Source organism: Homalodisca vitripennis, chromosome 5, assembly GCF_021130785.1.
Source record: "Homalodisca vitripennis isolate AUS2020 chromosome 5, UT_GWSS_2.1, whole genome shotgun sequence".
Taxonomy (NCBI): Eukaryota; Metazoa; Arthropoda; class Insecta; order Hemiptera; family Cicadellidae; genus Homalodisca; species Homalodisca vitripennis.
In genome coordinates this window covers 95,516,066-95,537,166 of record NC_060211.1, presented here as the reverse complement: position 1 = coordinate 95,537,166, position 21,101 = coordinate 95,516,066, and the positions used below count along the sequence as shown (strand labels likewise).

Below are 21,101 nucleotides of genomic sequence, written 5' to 3'. Positions count from 1 at the left end.
AAAATTAAACCCCAGAGAGTTGTGCAAATATGCCTTTAGGGAGCTTGGATTGCTGACCCTTCCCTGTCTCTATATTCTCGAGGTGGCCTTGTACTGCCGACTTAAATGCGAGTTGGTACGGGGCAGGGATGTCCACCAATATGGGACTAGAGGCAGGAATACCTTTCGAGTCGAACAGCACAGAACGGCAGCTTTCGAACACTTACCATCTCAAGTTGGAGTCAGACTAATCAATAGGCTCCCTGAGGGCATCAAACAACTCAATGAAACAAAAAAATTCAAAACTCGACTAAAACATTTTCTTATGTCAAAGGCATTTTACTCAACTGATGAGTTCATGATGGGCCGCTGGGATGAAAATTTTTGAAATTAACAACAACCACGAAATCCCCGGTTCTGATACATACAAGAATTATATTACATTGTATGTATTTACCTTGACCAACATCATTTATCTGATGTACTTATTTACTTTATATAGTTACGTTGACGCATGCCATGCAATTTTTAATTGTTTCACGCAATAAAGAATATTATTATTATTATTACTCATTCGCTTATATTCATGACATACGAGACAAAAAATAGATCCTTTACCGTAAACACAAAATTTTCCGATTCATGAAAGTAAGACGTAGAGAAATGTTTCTAATTATCCATCAATTCTATTTTACATATTTTTGTCCAGTCCAGGTTCTGCATTTTAAATCCAATACTGTGACCAAGCAAACATTGGTATCTTTATACAAAGTTTCGGTACTAGAGAAAAAACAAGATGTGCCATAAACAGGACGTTTTAGCCAGAACTCGGCTGGCCTGTAATTTGTAATAGCTCGTTTGGATGTTCAATGATCTGATTTGATTTTTTTCTTTGTAAATAAACTAGAGGCCTGTTGTGATTTTGCCCGTTCCGGTTCTAACTGTAGGGGTTCAAATATGTATATTATTGAGCACATATTAACATTCACCGTTCGTTGTAAGTATATGTTTTCAATTTTCAATCTATATTTCTAACCTCGGTATCCAATATTTGCAAAGTGTGTAAAGTTCACGTCAGTGATATCGCGGATTTCCTTGAGTTCTCACGATTCAAAATACAGTATACAACAAAACTTCTCTCAATCGTATCTATAATAATCACTATAAGATGTGGGCGCTGAACACGCTGAGTCGCTGCTCTCATCTATATACTAGAATAATATATATATATATATATATATATATATATATATATATATATTTAAATATATATATGATCACAATTATTTACTGAACTAATTAACTTTATTACACGTAACAAACTTTCTACTATTTTTGCAATGCCGTCTTGCGCCGTTTCGCCTCTCCGATGGTTTTAAACACCTCTAATAACCCAAATTTAACCTAATTATCGTTAGTAATTAATTTTGTTAAATTTAATGATTTATATATAGCAAATAACATACCTTATTTGTTATACCAAATAATTAGGCTACTGGGTATTGTGGCATAATTAATGTTGTCTGTGGCCTACAAATTACACAGATTATTTTAGATTTTATATAATAATTTTATTGTTTAAAAAAATAATTAAATAGTTTATTATTATTAATGATAACTATTATAATACCGCTGTGCACAGCAACTACAAACAGACTCGTCACCACGCACAAGCCTCTATGGCCCATGTGGGACTAATTTCATGCATATTACGTGTACTATGCTTGTTTGTAAATTTTAAAATACTGTAAATTTGATTTTGATTTGATTTGAATTCCATTGTTTGCCCTTGTAATTTCCAATGTAACTGTTGTAACATTTGTTCAGTGGGCTCTTACTACAGTGTATACCCCCTATCGGGCAAACTGCCAAATAAAAGCAATGCTTCAGCTCAATTGGCTCTGTGACATTGAGAGTGTACTCACAGGGGTGAGAGGACGAGAAGGGGTAGTCCAGCGACGGCAGGCGGGGTGCCGAGCTGGGGTGTAGTGACGGCGGGCAGTGGTAACAGAACATGCCGTGTCCGTGCCCGTGGTCCCCGGCGATCTACACAGACCATAATAGTGCATGTTAGACACCTGCATAACTATTGTCATGACATTCAATAATGATTAAGAGAATATAGTACATCTGAAAATGAATTAAGTGTCGAATAAAGAACTGTAGACATCCATTACAATGTATTATTCTTTGTCTTATAATACAAGAAATCGTGTTTTCTTAACGCCCAGGCTGAAGATAAAAATGATTACTATTGATTGGCTTGGTTCCCGAATTTACAATAATCCAAGTAATCTGTAAAAACTCAAATGTCGTAAAGATATTATCGTTTAGAAATTTGTGGGGAGTTTGAGGATTTATCCCACCGTCATTCACATACAATATAAACTTTGGTGTATTGTTTAATATGTATATTGTAATGTAATGTTGAATTTAATAACACTATTTAGATCTTTGGTGCAGAAACAAATTTCAGATATAGACCTACACCCTAACTGAGAATGACTGAAAATAGTATATCCCTCGGAAGTTGGGAATTTCACCAAACGTGTCACATGAAGACAGGTCTGTGTCAAACACACTTTCACAAAACTTGGTTGGATTATTTTGAAAGCAATACATGATAGTGTACTATACTTAGATTAGACATAAATAGACTACTATATATTTCAATTATGAGTAACACACTGGCTTACGTGTAATATGGGTTTCATACAATATTATGTAAAAATTAATTCTCTGTTTAAACGCATACTGAAATTTTATATGGGTACCATTGTAACTTTATATATACTGTATATATATAAAATCTTTGTTATATATTAGAACTTTTCATTAAATAATGTAGAAACGAGGTAAACCAGGGGAATTTTATATCGAGATTTTAATACTTTATATTTTACAATGACCGCTTGATATGGTCATTTGTTATACTCATGACAAATCTCGGTACAATTTTAGCGTAGTAGTTTCAAAATTTGAAAAGCTGCACGTAATAAAAAGTTGAATAACGAATGTACTGACAACTGAACATTTAGTCGCTCTCCGAGATAGTATACATTTCAATTCGGTCAAATCGCTGAAATAATCTAAACATAATCCTTTTTGTCAGTGTTATTCTACGTGGTTAGTTTAACAACTTATTTAACTTGAAGATAAGACGCTTATTTAGTCGTAGATTCAGTAGTTCAGTCGGTCAACAGTTTAATATTACATATTTGGCTTAACTACTGACTAGGTAGACAGGGTAGACATTCAGCTAGTAGTCGTGGAAATTGTTTTGTAGTGGTGAAGGGATCTATTCTGAGTCTGAACAGAATATGAGCGATTCGAGGATGGCTCAGGAGAGAGCATGGATCGTAAAAATTGTACGATTTATTTGTGATATATACTGAAAAAGAAGAAGCGGTAACCAAATCATAATATATACTGATTCCTTACCCTTGACACATTTATAGTACGAGACAGCCTGGCCGTTTAGCTTCATTGTTTACTAATAATATAAAATTATCAAGATTAATAATTGTAATACTAATGTTATCGCAAAAAGATAATCTTCTAAATTCATCATCCCAGGCCTAAGCGCACTAAACAACAGTTTATTTGTCACAAACCAGGCTTATAATTATATGCCTTGTACTATAGTAAATATAAAAAATTAAATTGTCAAATTTGAATTCCTACGCATTTTTAAAAAGTACTCGAAAATAGTGTATGGATCAACTCATTTTCACTCTGGATTATGAAAATCAATATCAATTTATACCGAATATAAATAAATTTACTCTTATAATAATATTTAATTCATTTGATGAAAGACTAATTACGCGTATAATGACGAGCGAAAACCAATTATTTTTGGATTCTCCGGCAGTGGTTGAAGGTAAACAGCGCAGATTACTCGACCTCCCTCGGGCTCCCAGCTAATGGAAATATACCAAAGCAAATTATTTAATAACTGTAAAAATTCCCAGATAGCTTTGGCCGGCGCCGCCACTCCGCACTATAGTGTTTGGTTACGTCCGGTCGATTATGGCGGGCAAATATTTGGGAGCAATTACAGTATAAATTGAATCTGTAGCGAGTCAATAGCGCGCAGGTAAACACACCGCTGATTGGCTTAAGGGTTGCCATGGATACCGTCTCATACTCCCGCCAAATTGTTCTAATTGAATATGTCTTCTAAGTTGGCAAATTGGCTTTCACGGAACTTTGCGTTTACACATGTAGCGCACAACCAACATCGCCTAATGGAGAAACTGTTTTACCTCCTAACGTCGTATTCGGTTACTCGTATCCCGCTCCGCCCTCGTTCCCGTCTCTAACTCAAAGCCAACTTCGCCGTTAACATCCTCTGCCGTGTTTTAACACGGTTTAACTTATGGCCTTGTTAGCCAAAAACTACTCCGACTCTAATGCTCTTTCGCTAGTTCCGATCGTCCCAGACAGAACCGGTTGCTGTCATTAACCTCTCATTAATCACACCGTACATTATGTTTCGCAATATTTCGTGACAACTGAAAATTGCATAACAAACAAAAACCTAGTTACCTTGTCCCTGCATTTTCAACGAATGTTGTTTTTGACTTCTACTCATAATAATGGCGTTCTATTACCATCCATATCTTGACCCAAAAGGAAATTAACTGTGAAATTACGTATTAGGCATTTTCAGCGCTTCTCCTTAAAGTTAAATATTTTTCTTAGTTTTCTTATTAAATTTGTGTGTTACGAGCCTGTTAACATGCAATACGAAACCAAGTGAAATCTTCCTTTCCTACATTACTCTATAACTTTTAGTCTGGGTGTTTATGATGTAGAATTCAATTTGAGCTTCTTCGTCGCCGGCTTTTTTTGGATCTCTTCAGACAAACATGACTCCAGATTCGAGGAGTCAAGTATGTGGCAGTGTCAGATTTCTAAAACATCGCAGTTCACTCAATTGTGCACCTGATGAGACGACGAGAATACCTCTTCACCCAGATTACACTATATTTTGTTGTCTGGGTGACTCTGATTTCAAAACGATCTCGAATTATTTTGAGCTTCTTCGTCGCCGACAGTTTTTATCTCTTCAGAAGAACATTACTTCAGATTCCAGGAGTCAAGTATGTGACAGGGTCATATTTTACATGATACACTAAGAGGAATGGGAACTGGAGCTAAACATTCATATTGAATCAAATAAATGATAAGGTTTCCTTTAAGACGTACTAAGAGTGAAATATAAAGTGTTTTGTATTAAAAATCCGCGATGTTGTAAGGGATATATTGAAGGTTGAATGTAATATAAAATATAAACTGAAAATAAATCTACTAATAATATATAATAATCACGATTAATGTACTATTCGCTATTAAAAAATATTGCTCTTCTCGATTCATTTTTTAGAATTACTAATAGTATTACTAGTTCAGTATAAAGGTAGACATCGTTGACCTATTTTTTTATTTTGTAATAATTTAAAAACTCATAAAATTATACAAACATAATAATTTGAAAAATATTTATATAAATAATAAGAATATAACTTTGTAAATTAATCCGGAAAGTCGGAAATTTAAACGAATAAAAATGCGTTTTCAAGATGAGACCAGGTTATTATAACGATTAATTATATGCAGTATATATTTCTATCTTTTCTTGTGTTATACTATACTTGATTATGAATAAGACATAATTATGAAGGTCTGTGTAGCGTTTTTAAAGCTACATTGATTTTGTTTTAAATCTTAGATTAAATGAACATTTTAGGATCGAAATATTGGGATTTAATTTTAGATTAGATTGTGAAAAGTCAGGGTAAAAACGAACATCTAATCCTTTGGCAAGTTAGTACTGGTAGTTTTAAATTGTTAGGAAGGCAGGTTGACTGCCTTGAATTGATTAGAACTTGTCTTGTTGCGAGTATTGTTCTCCTGGTTTGATACAGCTGGACCAATGAGAGAACACCGCGGATGTCCTGCAAAGTTGATTGGAAAGGGAAGTATTTAAGCGCCCGCTCATAATTTTCGCCCTTCTTTTGGTTATTTTGTGATTAAGTTGATTACAGTGCACCGTGTTTCTTAAATGTTTTTCCGCGAGGAATTTTGAGGTAAACACCAAATTTATTGTACGTTTTATTGAAATAGTCTACCTGATCTGATATTAAATTAATTTTGTTGCCTTTTTTTATAGGAAAAAATTAAATTCATAGAAACTACAGAGCAATCTGAATAACTTATTCTCGAAGAACAATAGAGCATAATAGAATCATACAAGTTACATTTGCTTCATACTTGCAAGAAAAGTGAATTAAATTTGAACTTAGTTAATAACTTTAATTGAGATTTGGTAATTTATTAATATTTAATTGGATCTGTTTTATTGTGAATTATTAATTGGAAATTAATTGAACATTAATAATTGTTTGAGAGAGTTGTAATCTGAATTGCAGAGACTTGAAAGTTAAGGTTCGACTAGTGGACAGAGAAGTATAAATTTTTATTTTGAATTTTGAGTGAACTTAGAAGTGAACATTTTTATTTTAGTTATTTCCCAGTGGTATTTGATTTTTATTTTAAAACCTTATTATTTTATTTTAGAAGAAAGCTCTGATTTTTAGTTTAATATATTTGATTAATATTTTTATTTCTTGCCAAAGGAATTTTTAAATTTACTAAAAGGTTTGTCAATTCATTGTGGAAAATAGAGTGATAAAAATTCTGAAACGTTGAACTTATTAATTTGCCAGTTTAAAATAAATCCATTATTTTTATTTAGAACTGTGATTTTTATTTTAGACAAACCAGATAATATTTAATAGTTAACAAATTTAGTAATAAATTGTACTGAATATTCACTAGGAGCTTACTAATCAAAAAATATTTTATATCGTCTTGGATGTCTTATTGATAATTTAAATATTAATACTCTGGAATATTAATATCAACTATCCAAGTCGTTATAGTCTGCTTCTCAGAAATCTTCAATTGAAAACTCTTAAACCTTAAATAATGTTTTCAAAGAGTACTAAGACAAAAACATTGTAAACCTCTTTTAAATTATGGGGTTTTTATAGCCTATGCCTAATATTAAAATTGAATTTACCTATTAATAAAAGTCTTATTTTATTTAAAACTAATTATTATTTTATAATACATTAAAACTATTATAAAAATATACAAACTTATAATGTTTTTAAAATTATATAAATAATAAGGTTATAATTTTGTAAATTAATTTGAATTGTTAGAAAAAGAACGAATAAAAATATGTTTTAAATGCTTACTTTATATGATTTTTTCTTTACAAGATATTTTGTCAGAATAGCAATTAAATATATCTTGTTATTGGATATAAAGTAATTATCTTAGAGTGTGCCACTTAGAAGTGTAAAGATGTTTAAAAACAAGAGCAAAATATGTATATTATACAAATAAAAGTGACCTTTATTAATATTTCTTGAAGGTTAGTAATAAACCTCGTCTTTCTCGTATAAACTTCATTTTTCGCTAAGAAAATATTATTCAAGATTTGATACAAAAATACAAATAATATTTAATTAAATGTAGTATATATTTTCACAAGGTCATGTTTTGTATTAAACAATAATTAATTATGAATCAAATATAGCCTACCTATGACGGTCTGCTTCTCAGAAATATTTGATGAAATTTGAGGAAAGATTCAAATTTGGTGAACCATAACAAACGTTTTTAAATACAACCAAGACAAAAAATACTAACATTGAAACCTTTTGTTTAGTTATGGGTTTTTTATATATGTTTAATATTTCTCCTGTATTCAACAAGTTCATTCCGTCACAAATAGTTTATTTATGTTAATTATTTTGTACGGAAAACAGATTATAAATAGAACATATTGTATAGTGAAACATTGATGCAATAGAAATCCATTAGACAATATTAATGGCGAGATAGTCCTTTATTTTGCCATTAGAAAAAAATCCTGTCTTTCCTATCTGCTTGAGAATGTTTGACTTCAACTACCTAGATGACGAGATAGTTCTCCAAAATTTTTGGAGAAACCCACATCTCAAGGGGCATCATTTTACTTAAAATTCGAGAATAATCTAATCACTCCAACCTTCTAGAAGATTGTAATGAGGGCTGCCCCTCTACCCTAGTCACGCAACTGCACACAATGTTGTTTGCTCATTAAGATGTGATAAAGGTTTGATTGCATATATAGCTACAGCCGATTCACTGTGTGTTGAGAGTGACGCGCTGCCAACATTGGGCAGGCCGGTTCACAGTGGGTCAACCCCAGCGCAACCCAACTTTCGACTTTTTATATTGTTAGTAAACGTTTTTTCAGTGGTATAACTGGTAGATCGTTGGTAATATGCCTTTCAATGAACGTCATACTCATCCATGATGGGAGGATCCTCTCTTTCTAGGGAAAGAGGCAAAGCGAGAGTAACTGGTTATGTACTCAGAGCGAATGAATTCTGTGAACCATCTTAGGACTTTGTCAGATTTTTCGCCCCTATGGTCACAACCTCAGAGGCTCACCGTGCTGAGAACGGAGCATCACTCTCAACCTCGATGGTTAAGACTGTACATAACAGGGCCGCATCTTCGCAGGCCTACCCAGCGGATGCAGGGCGGAGGCGGAGGCCGCTAGATCAGTTTGTTGGTGTCGGAGAGAATAGGTTTGTGCGGTGTGGAGCTCGGCCGGCCGGAGACTCGCTAGTAATAGTCTAATCATCCAGTTAATAAGTGTAGAAGATTTAATCAAGGACAATTAAGGCCGGGTATCGGGGGTTCTACTAGCCGGGCTGAATATATCGCTCTCTGTGCGCGGTACAGCCTCGGCTTCAGCCAACTGTCAGGCAACTAGCACTCATCTGTCACCAAAATCTTATTCCAGCTTTCTGCTATTAAATTTAGAACAGAATGGCTGCTTTTTATCGAAATTAAGGAAATGTAGTGAAATCGTAATATATTTATAAGTTTTATTTATTTATTTATTTTCAATTTTATATGACAGCTACAGGACATGATATAGCACAAACAAAGTACAAAACCTTCAATTATTCCCAAAACAGCTATCCTAACTAAAATTAATGTACTCTTAATATGAACTTTACATAACAAACTAAACTAAACTGCTGGCAGTTACACAAATTAATATTAAAATTTCTTTACACAACATAAATAAATGAACTCTATACAATTTAAAAAAAATAACAATTTAGAACCCCAATTAAAAATACATTACTTTGGCAAATTAGAATTCAGAAAGTAAAATATCTAGGTTTTTTGTAGCAAAAGTATATAAATTATGTAAAGGCGTTTATTTTATTATGACGTCAAAATTTCCTTCAATTAATGAGTAAATCTCATATTACTTATTACACACATATCCTTTCTTTTGAAATTCTGTAATATGTTTTTGTTTTCATAATTTTTACTACTATATAAAACAAAGTAAGCCTTAAAATTTGAAATAATGCTGTCTAAAGTTTATTCAGTCTTCTATAAATATTGTTATACCATATAAATTTAATGAATGAATTCAATGCCATGTAGCCTACCCATTTACACAAAAAATACGGACATTTTCGACAACAATTTTATGATGCGTATTTTAATTCGGCAGTTAAGATTTTTACAACATCAAGCTTCAGGGTTTAATTTATAACTTCTTAAAAATTGAGATATGGTCCTAACTATACGTATGCGATACAATCGATCTGCCCATAATCTAAAACGCTAGCTCCAATAAGCATTTTTCAAATGCACTTATACAGCTCACAAATGACGTTACAACAACACAGTTTCCCAACTGAGTTACAGATGCTAGCCACGACCGAAGTTCTAGAGTGACAATATTGGTAAGAAAGAAGCGAAATCCACAAAGAAGGTTAGCCAAGTCAAGTTTGGGCTAACTCAGTTTGCCGAGTCTCCCCGGCGCGGCGCGGCGCGGCGACCAAATCAAATAAAGACGACATGTTTGTAAAAATAAAAGCAAAGCTGAGTAATGCTATTTCAGTTGGTCCAAGTTGGTCACAATGAAGGGGTTAAGTGGGGTCAATCTGGAATCCACGCGACCTCTGGACTGGTGCAACTCGGCCGGTTATTAGATCCACAACAGCCTAACTCAATCACAATCAGCTGGCGACACTTGCGGACACCGGGCCAAAATAGATGTCTCCCGTCACTGGAAAAATGTGGAATATGTTTCGGTTTTGGAAGAATCTCAAAAAGATAGAATTGCACTTAGTTTAAGTGAATAAAATTCCAAACATTGTATTCTGGCATGATGATAACAGAGTTGCGCTTATAATTATTAATTTATTTATTACAATAGTTGCTTGAATATGTTTTACGTTTGTACAATACAGAGGGGAACCCCCTTGTAGAAACGTATATTCGACTGGTTGGCCGATGTGTGAACTGCGTAGGGGTACTCAACACGTACTCAGCCCCCGCCGAGTTGTTACTGGGGCAAAACTCAGAGCTCACACAACTAGCAGATATCATATTTTAGTTTTTTTTTTTTTTTTTTTTTTTTAAGGAGAGGCCGGTTCCCGTTTAGGCCTTATTCTGTCAAACTGAATAAAGGGGAGAGTCGATATAGTACAAGGCCGATGGAACTGATAAAAATTTTCGACAGTAACATACAGGATTCGAACCTGCGTTATCTCTAAGTCTGATCCAAAGTCCAACGTCTTAGACCCATTAACCATCGCCACTACCAATCCAATCTCCGATTTCCAATCTTTGTCATTCTGTATAAGTGTATTTCAGACGGTACAACGTATTTCGTTTTTATATGAGATGATAAGTTTTATTGTGACAAATTTTTAATTAGATAAGAATGTTTAAAGATCCTTTTTTGTTCCGAAATTAAAAAAAAAAAATACCTCTCAACATACCTCCGGGAATATTTTCTGCCCATTTCGCTCAAATAACTTAAACAGTTTTTCTTTTTCAGCTGACGATCTAAAATTTTTTCAATGTCAATGCATTGTGTACTTCTAGAACCGATTAAAAGTGTTAGGATTTCTAATTCAAAAAATTAAAACTATGTCCAAATAACCTCCTCTACCCTGGATTACTGTCAGATTCAGATTTACTTAATTTATAAAAACATTCTGTCATGTAGTATGATAAAAACAAATATTCGTGTTAGCTTTCTTTTTAAAAGCTCCAACACGTCCTTCTTAAAGCCATATCGTTGTCTTTACGTCCGTCTTTGCGGTAACTCTTGGTAGGAAGGTTCTGGAGATTTTAAACTTTTTTCAATTGGTCCAAGGAACAACTGTAATAGTTTTGGGATCAAAAGTTCAGCAAAGTTTTATCAGTAACGGTCCTTCCATTGCATCAGTTTATTGATTGAATAATAAGAGTTTTGAAACCAGACGTGCGACAATATCATTATATTCTTCTTTTCTCATCTCTCGGCGTTAGCAATTGTGTAATAAGGAAACCTCAGGTCGAGGAGTCCTACACCGGAGTTTATACAGTTTTATGGTTGATCATCTTTTATAATATGAGGAAATGCCATACCCTATATCGATAGTAGTACTATGTATCGTGTAATGCTGATTAATCTTGACAGTTATCTCTCAATGCCAGACGTGTGTGGAAGAGTGACACTAGAGGTACAACAGTGCACGTCACCACTGTAGCGGGATGTTTATACTGAATTGATAAGCGCGTCCGCCTTCGTACCATTGATATGCGTCTGGTCTAGCGGAGCTGTGACGGATCCTATCTACGAAGATAATCGGACCCTAACTGAACTTATAACAATGTTAATTCCTCAGAGGCAAAAAAATATTCAATAATATTTTTGAAAAGTCAGTTTTACATGAATGTAACCAGTTTCGTTAAAATAAAAGTTGGCGAGTCAATAAGAATCATCTGTCTTATATCGCACACGTGATTGTTCCGTGTAAAATTAGTTGTGATTATAAATGTTACTCTGTTCTACGTTGTAGAGAGACGCGTAGAATGTTTTGCAGACACGAATACACATCGAGATAGCCAGCATTATGGGCAGTATTGTGCCAGAGGAACAATGTTGTTCCGTCGTGACCGATTACTTGAAACCACCTTATGAACTTCATAACGTGGAAGATGGTGAGCTCAGAAATGGAGAAGTTGCACAAGTTGGTCAGCCCACCTATTCCAGATTTGGAAATTAGGTGAATTAAAACACGTGAGTAATGTTGGTACCAGCGCACTTTCGCCGGTTCTTTCTTCAACATTTTCATAAATGTTCTCATTTGTTTCCTTATTGCTGCCAATGTAACGAATTATTAAAAGTTATAACAACAAGAAATAATTAATATTCGGACTTATAACCGTAACAAGATATGTCTGATTGTGTCTGTCCTCCAGCATTGCAATATTTTATACTTAAATGTTGTTATGCAATTTTGATTTTGATGGGTTAAACGTCTGAGGCAACTAAATTAAAATTCATGATATTTAAATAATTCATAAGTGCACGTCTAAATTGCAAAAAATTTAAAGCAACCAAGATGCTATCTGAATAAACATATAACTATTATCAAAATTTTTAAATACACGTCACTAAATATGAGAATAGGACCAAGGATTAAATAATTAATTGCGAGTTTAAAACTGTGCGTCAAGGTGTCTTATTTTTCTTGCCTAAATCAAAGCTAATATTATGGATTTTCAATCTGATTATGTGTAAGCTATTTCGGAGCGATATTCTACCATATTAGAGTTATTAGAGTAATTATTTGAACAGTTCATTTTACTTAGTTAAAACTATTAAATTAATAGTCAGGTTCAGGAACCTGATTTCTGTACAGCATACAGGTCTGATCAACCACACACACATTGGTCGTATCTGCATTGGCAGCATCTTACAAGGAACTAAGAGTTTGGAAAGAGATGAACAAAGAATGTTGGCAATGAAGATTGGATAATATTGATTTATCCTCACCCATCGCCACATTCGGGATATATGAGCGAACTATATTATCCGTGCAGCCCCTGCAGCGCTGGTGCCCCTGTGTTCCATGTAGTAAAATTCATACTGATGTCACTGAGTACGCAATAAGCAGCTGGATGTGAGGCACTCTGACATTATGTTGAAATATAACAATACTTGTAACGTTCATAGATTGGGGTTGTAGAATCTGTTGGATAAACAGCGGTTATATTTTATTATAAAAAAAAACTACTCTTATCAACGCTTCTAAGGGAATACAAATCATTCATTGCTGATATTTTAAAATCATATTCATCCTAACTTAATTATCAACTATACTTTTGTAGCTTAACAGTATCACTTTAATTTTAATGAAATGACACATTATAATATTTTATTCATATGATTGTAGTATAAATTCTTCAGAAGAGATAATAAACTAAATATCCGCTTAAGAAATCATAGTGATAGGTATATTAGTTAAGACTTAAATACAGTATTGATTAAAGCATTCATATCATAACTTATTTACTATTGGAGAGAGAAAATGTTAAATAATAAAAAAATTAAAGCATTTAATAATATAATTTTTAAATGTATATAATTTATACTGGTAATGCATGTATGCCCTATTTAGTAGTATATCTATTAGGTTATGTGAATTATTAAAGTAAGAACAAACAATGTTTATTTGGATTTAAAAACTATATGACGATATAACTACGTAGACAATAATCATACTTTTAGACAATTCTGATTATTGATGATAGTTTTAAACTTGTTACTACTTTAAGTATTTCAAGAATTAGCCTCTTTTTAGGTTAAACGTGTTTTTAGAAGAACGCTCTTTGATTAATACTATGTGAAATGGTAATATAATAAAAACAGCGTTCGTTAATAATTCCAAATTTGGGCTCGACATTTAAACTCCCTCCCCCTCTCTATAGTATTAATATAAAATATAATATGCGATTTGAAAAAATTTGTATTTGTAGAAGTATCTATGACCTATTATAGTTTTAGGGGAACGTTCAAGTATGATTGATGGTTTAATTAATAGTTGATATTAATTCAATAATTATATTAGAAGATCAATCTAGTGGCAATAATGTGGCCTGAATTGCACTTGCAAGGTAATCTAAGCTCAGATCATCCTTCCGCCCGCCCCTACACCAAAAAGCAGAGATTTCACGCAAAATTAAAACTGCTGTCTAAGTCATAATTTGGTACGCACTAACTAGGTCTATACAGATTTGGTACTTTATTTGTTAACTAGAATATCGTTTGGAATAAAGCTGCTAAAGCTTTCTAGAAAAATTATTGAGATAAAACTAATTAATAGACATTGTTGTGTTTTGATAAAAAGATATCATGTGAGGTGATAACACAGAATGTAATCTCTGATGTAACCTCTAATTTAATTATGTAGTATATTGAAATGAAATTATCCTAATGAATCCATCTAGTAACTTATATATAACATTAATTACATGTAGACCTACATCTGCAGTAGGCAGTTAGTAGTTGATCTCTAATTGTTATATGTTGTGTGATGTTATAACAGTTTATAAACTGTTATTTTACTATCCAACTCCTGAACGAATGGATTATTACGATGAAATACATAGTTTTCAAATATAAAAAAATAACGAAGGCTTCTATGATTCAGTAATCGCCATGATAAAATAATTAAGATTTCATAGACTGAAATATTAATAATATGTAAACTTCAAACCGTAGCCTACACTAGGCATTAAAGGTTAACTAATTATTAGTTAGAACAAATATATGTATCGTACTTATTATTATTATTATTAAGAAACCTTGTTCTCGTTCAAGTTGCCTGACCTACACAACGAACTGCAAGTAGTCTATCTTCTACAACTAACAATAATAAAAATATAACTTACGTTAAATTAATAAAATAACGATTGTTAATGAAATACCTTGAAAACTGTAGACGACTCCAGTGGAGAAAGTCCCTACACAGACGCGGCTGTGGCGCACTGATAGATGTGATAAGGCTTATCAGGAGTCTGTACGAGGGGTGAGAGACACGGCTTGCTATCTGGACGCGACTGATAGCGGTAGCGGCGGACTGGGATTGCGGGTGCGCGTACAGGAGTTGTGCGCATGCGCGGGGGGCGGGGCCTCGCAATGGATCCTCACGTGCCGGGGGGCGGACCTACCCCCTCCACCCTCGCTAAGTGGTTTGCTTCTTGTAAAGTAATTTTCTGTCAACGATTTGTCTCGCCATGTGATACCGTTTAAATAGGCCATTAGAAATGAAATCTTCCTGCAATGGTTTTATTATGTTGGCATTTGCTTAAACGTCTCTATAATTATCGGAAACGACTACTAAGACATGTGCCTTACTTAGCTAAGTGCGCACACTTCTACATTACACGTCTTGGCTATTTATGGACGTTCTTATTGCTGTAATTATTTATCCCCGCTATAATAACAATTGTCTCCGTACTTCTGGCAGTAATGTTTCATCCCACAGTATACAACGTTCTCAAACTAATCCCTAAGCAAGTAAAATCATAATATTAGGCGACAACTATGTCTACTCTTTAATAACTCTACAACACCTTTGTGTGAGATCTATATCTCAGATTTAGTTACTCGAGCTTATAAAATGCACTTTTTTGAATGGTTACCTCCTGTTACAACTTTCTTGGGCATTTACAAGTAAAATGTGTTCCTCTTACTAACTTTTCCCAACACACAGTTTAAACATAGGCATTTTAAACTTTAAATGTGTTAAAATTGAAGAATGCGACCAACCACGTAACATTCGTTAGATTAAATTTAAATATTGAGAAAATAAATCATTGATCATTAAATCATAAATAATCTTTGATTTATTCATCAAAGAAACCTAAGCAGTTATAAAAATAACATTGCTCAATAAAAAAAACAAACAAATGAACTAAATCATTTCTCAGAGTAATATTTTCTTCAACACAAGAATGTAGATGGTAGCGTAAAACTATAATAATTCGACAACAAAGTAATGTACATATAAGATACTTTATACTAATGTTAAATTTCACATAAGTTATAGAAATAAAAAGTAGTACATATAACACATAATAGGCAGGATATTTTGGGTATTGTTGAAAGATATTGTGTTAGAGTCAGATAAAAAAATCACTAGAGAAATTCATTTTTACAATTTAAGGAATTACGCTATTGTGCTAGTCTACATTGGTTATAAATTTATATTTATGCGAAACAGTTCAGAAGTATTGGAACACGACCTTAATTGATTTAAGATCCCATTCAATAAATAAAGTACAGATAATTGAGTTTTTATTGTATTAAATTACATCCATTGATATCTAAGAGCTTATTAGAAACTTGTTATCGAATTCAAGATAACAAGTTTTAGTTGTATTCCATTTTGGAATTTATAGAATATATTCTTAGCACCTAGTTACTTATTAACAAGACAACAAAATTATATTGCTTTAACCATAACCGTTTATGTTTAGTAGATTGCTATCTGAAAACTTTATAAACATAGATGGAAAAATAAACTCTTGAATCCCCTATCAAAATTATGTCAAACTTGTTAGTTTTCAATAAAGAAACACTAAAGCATTCACTTTAAGAGTTTAAAACGGTTTAATCACAAATTCATGTATTTACATATATATCTTCACTTGACTAATGAAACCGATTGTTAGATTCGTAGAAATCTGTATACTAAAATCATTTATGATTATTTTCTGGGATTTTCTGAAAATTATTTAAATTTTCTCCAGTCATAACAGGACCATTAAAATTTTAGAGTTCGTTAGCCATTAAAAATTCCAAGATTTATATTGGCGCAAAGCAAAGTTAAGTTACAGCGAATCTAGACAATATTGGCTTATTACAATCACCCATGGTAATTCTGAGAGCCTTTAGATTATTGTCATGTTGTAAATTGAAATTACCTCTTAAATTAAACCGTTAATTCTTATTCTACTCCGTGATCTTTTTCAACTTTACGGTGGCACGACGTTGGAGTAAAAACATTCAGTCTGTTTGTGACAGCATTATTTGGGACAGAAAAACTGTTTATATTCTTCCTTCGAACCCTTCCGCTTCCTCAAGGTTTTGGTTCAATAATAGTTCGGACCATTAGATATTTATGTAAGTGTAGAATTTCTTAAGTGTAGTACTTAAAGTAAAAGGTCGAAAATCTTTGTACGAAATGAATTATGTGTAAAGAGTATGTGAGTATAGGTTTTATTTACAGTAACTAAAGTGAAATAACATATATGGTATCAGGCCGCATAATATAAAAATCCCTCATTGAAATAAGATTATTGATTACTTCTTGCGTTTTGCAAAAATATTCCATACAAATTGATAATGTATATAATAATTATTCCGAGCTTACACACACACACACACACACACACACACACACACACACACACACACACACACACACACACACACACACACACACACACACACACACACACACAAAATTGTCAGTACTTACGTCAGTAATCCTGGATTGGTTTGTCGATGTTTCCTCTAAAACGTGCAAGTGTGTATGAGGTTATCATAGTGGATTATGTAGTCAAAATATTTAATTTCACTGCTTTTCCACTGTTTTTTATATTTATTAACTTTTTACTAACAAGTTTATTTTACTTTGTCTTTCCGTATTTATGCTCATTTATAATTTATATATGGGTTATGGAAATATAAGATTGAATAATGGATATGGCCGTGGCATAAACAAAAATTGTTTAACTCAATTTGATTTTACACTTGTTTTAGGATTTACAAACTAAACAAGCCATCCAAACTTAACGGATTACCTCAGTCTAGAAGGACATATTCAATAGTTGTTTTGAAGCTTCCATATAACAGTATGTAATATCAGTACAGGTACAGAGCGTTATCTTTATTTAACTTATATTGTATATATCAGTTGGGTATAATGAGAGTCATTATGAACTGCAAGTGTCAGCTCCATGATTGGCAAGGCGAAACATACATCATAATTATTGCAAATTATTATGTATTACATACCTGAGCGTTAGCAAAGCAAGTAACTCAAGAGCGTCTGTCTGCTTCTTCCAGTTTGTTACCAAGTCTGTCCGAACGGCAACTTGTGTAACCTACCATATGTGGTAAAGTAGTATGATAAAACACAATTTAATCTGTAGTGTTCTTGCAACTAAAGAACTATCAGATTATACGTAATCCAAGGATAGGGTGAGTTTATTATACAAACTCCCTGATAAAAAAAGAATAAATTTTGAATCTCCATATAAAAAAGTGGATTTAAATAGTCATTTTAAAACAATGCACTTAAGGATTATATTTTTATCCGTCCATGTTATTCTTGCAATTGAATTATGTATTTGCAGCAAAACTTTTTTAAATTTAAGTTTAAATCTAATCAAAGGCTATTTCTCTTCTTAATGACAAAATTGTCATATAATAGCAATAACAGGAAAATCAAAGGCAACCAAACATTAACAAAATATTTAAAAAATAAACAATCTGCTTTATGGAGTGTTTCTACACTGGTACTACAATTATTTAAATAAAACTCTACCCCCATATTATTTAATTAAACTGTAGAATTTCCTATAATTGAGAAGTCTTTTTTTCTTTCTAGATTACTTTTCTCTAGGACTGTTTGAAATATTGAACGGTTTTAGTTTTAAATGTTTTTCTGTGTAGGATTTGTGTGTATTAAGCAGAGGAATCGTTACAAGGTCAGTATTCATTTTTTAATGTACTGAAGTACATTTCTATGGTTATAAATAGTAAATTTAAAAATAATAATATCCAAACAAGGTTAAATATTATTACCTTACCTATTATATCTATTATAACCAACGAAATTCGTTGATTATAACCACACCTCGTGTCGTGTAACAGGCTTCGTGAAGGGTGCTTGCGAAATTTCAAGTCTTTAGTTTATTTAACTCTCGAGTTGTCCTGCGGATAGACAGCCATACAATCATGCAAAGAAGACACTTTTAACACCTCGGTAGACAAAGAGAAATTGTGTTAGCCTACTGACACTGTCGTATTCTATTGTTAAACATACACCACCATAGAACTCATTCTTGTTCATGTAGAAGTTGAAAAATAAAGTCTACAGATAAAATAGTTCTTAAAATATCTTGCCACATGATTAATTCAGAGTCTCTTTCATTAAAATAGGTTTCATAACAGAGTGTCTATTTTTTTCATTTTACTCTATGAATAAAAATGTCTTATGTTAAAATCTCATATGATTGTACTCATTCAAAATTTTTACAAATTCTAAATTAATTCTGAATTATTCTGCTATTTTCCCGTTTCCATCATGGTTACCCATAAGACCAATGTAAAAATATTCGCTAACGCTCAGCCAAATCAAGTGAAGAAACATGCACCATCATTGAACTCTGTGTTGCCTATATTGTAATGAAGCCTGATGCAAACTTGCAAGTCTATAGATCTGTTCGGTTTCGACTTATCGTGCGTACATACAGACAGATAGACAGACAGACAGAAAGGTAGGAATGAAAATTTTTCATGTTCCGCGAGTGATAGGCTTCGCTAACGCTCAGCCAAAAAGGTAGAAGTACGCCACACCACGTGTCTTATTTAACAGGCTTCACTGAGATTGCGTGCAAAATTTAACATCTATAGCTCCATTAGTCATTTTATTCTCGAGATGCCCTGCGGACAGGTACGCAGACATGCACCATACAAAAAAGAAGTTGACGCAAACGTAACGCATCATAGAACTCATTCTTTTAGAAATTATGTGTCATCCAAAATTTAAAGTCAACACATTTTCATATGTTATCTCTTTCGACATATGTTACCACATGATACATTCAGACTTTTTTACATTGGGTTTACATAAGTATTTAAATAATAAAAGTCTAGTCTACACACCGAATCACTATAAAATGATTTATGTGTTGGGAAAGGTAGGCCACATGTGTATCTATATCACACGTTTGAACATATTGTGGTGTATTGAGATTGTTTCTAAATTTATTTACTCTGATATTTTCTTGTTGCCATCATGATTACCAATAACACGAACGTAAAATTATTCACTAACCTCCAGCCAAATCTATGGAGTGATATTTTCCAGCATCGAACTTAGTGTTCCTCATACACAAATAGCTTCATGCACAATTGCAAGTCTATGGGTCCGTCAGGTTCTTTTTGTACTTTTTGAATTAACATACCCCAAAGGTAAGTAGACATACAGTATATAGGTTATATACACAAGAACCCATGACCACTTTAATGTATGTTTTAATGTTATTACTGATTTAGTTACAATATCTTAATATACGCAGAAGTGTGCTTTGGTGTCGGGCCTGCTTACTGGTTTACAAGTAGTGAGTCAATACTGCTCTTATAAGCTTATATGGGTTGAAGTGGCAGTATTGTAGCATATTTAATATGGCAATTTATTAACACAATATATATTCTGAGATGACTTATCATACTCTTAGGATAATCGGCTAATATGATACTGCGCTATCATTATTGTAGTATATCAATCGATAGATAACAATTGTATGGAATGTAATTATTCAGTTTTTTATCCAGTAAAATTAGTTAAATTGAAGTTTTAAGGCGTTCAAGGGTAAATGTATGCGTTAGTTCATTTATGTACATTATGTTTAGGGTTGAGGGCGAGACATCTGCCTCTCTAAGTAGGGAGCGAGGTGTGCCTCAGGGAAGTTGTCTTGGTCCTGTACTGTTTAACCTGTACACCTCTGACTTCCCAAAGTGTATTAAACACTGTACGGCTCATATGTATGCTGATGACTGCCAGTTGCATTTGTCCTATGACCCTAGCTCAGTTCAGGTGGCTTTTGCCCATATAAACTCTGATCTTGAAAACATCAGTAAATGGTCTATAGACAATGGGTTAAAGCTCAATGTAGGCAAGTGCACTGTCCTTCATACTATACCACACAACACAATACAGGCCTTGACAGACAGTGGTGTGTGGATTGCTCTTGATGGGGAGTTTTTGACCTTGTGTGACAGGGTGAAAACGCTCGGCATCATGCTTGATAGCGATCTAACATTCTCTGAACACGTCACTTATGTCATACAACGTGCACTTGGCAGATTAAGAGGTCTATACAGATTCAGATCTCTACTGCCGGAATTTGCGAAGCTTCAGCTTATGCAGTCGATGGTTTTTTCC

General features: G+C 33.1%; 1 protein-coding gene across 1 annotated transcript in view; it reads right to left on the bottom strand.

Annotated features, from left to right (window-relative positions):
• The window catches only part of LOC124362549 (dorsal root ganglia homeobox protein-like), an 87,636-nt gene extending 72,663 nt beyond the window's left edge, over positions 1–14,973 (bottom strand). Inside the window, 2 exon segments of the mRNA XM_046817164.1 lie at positions 1,905–2,025; positions 14,848–14,973. Coding sequence (XP_046673120.1) covers positions 1,905–1,995 — 91 coding nt within the window. The 5' untranslated portion in view covers positions 1,996–2,025; positions 14,848–14,973.
• Positions 14,974–21,101: the final 6,128 nt, after the last annotated feature.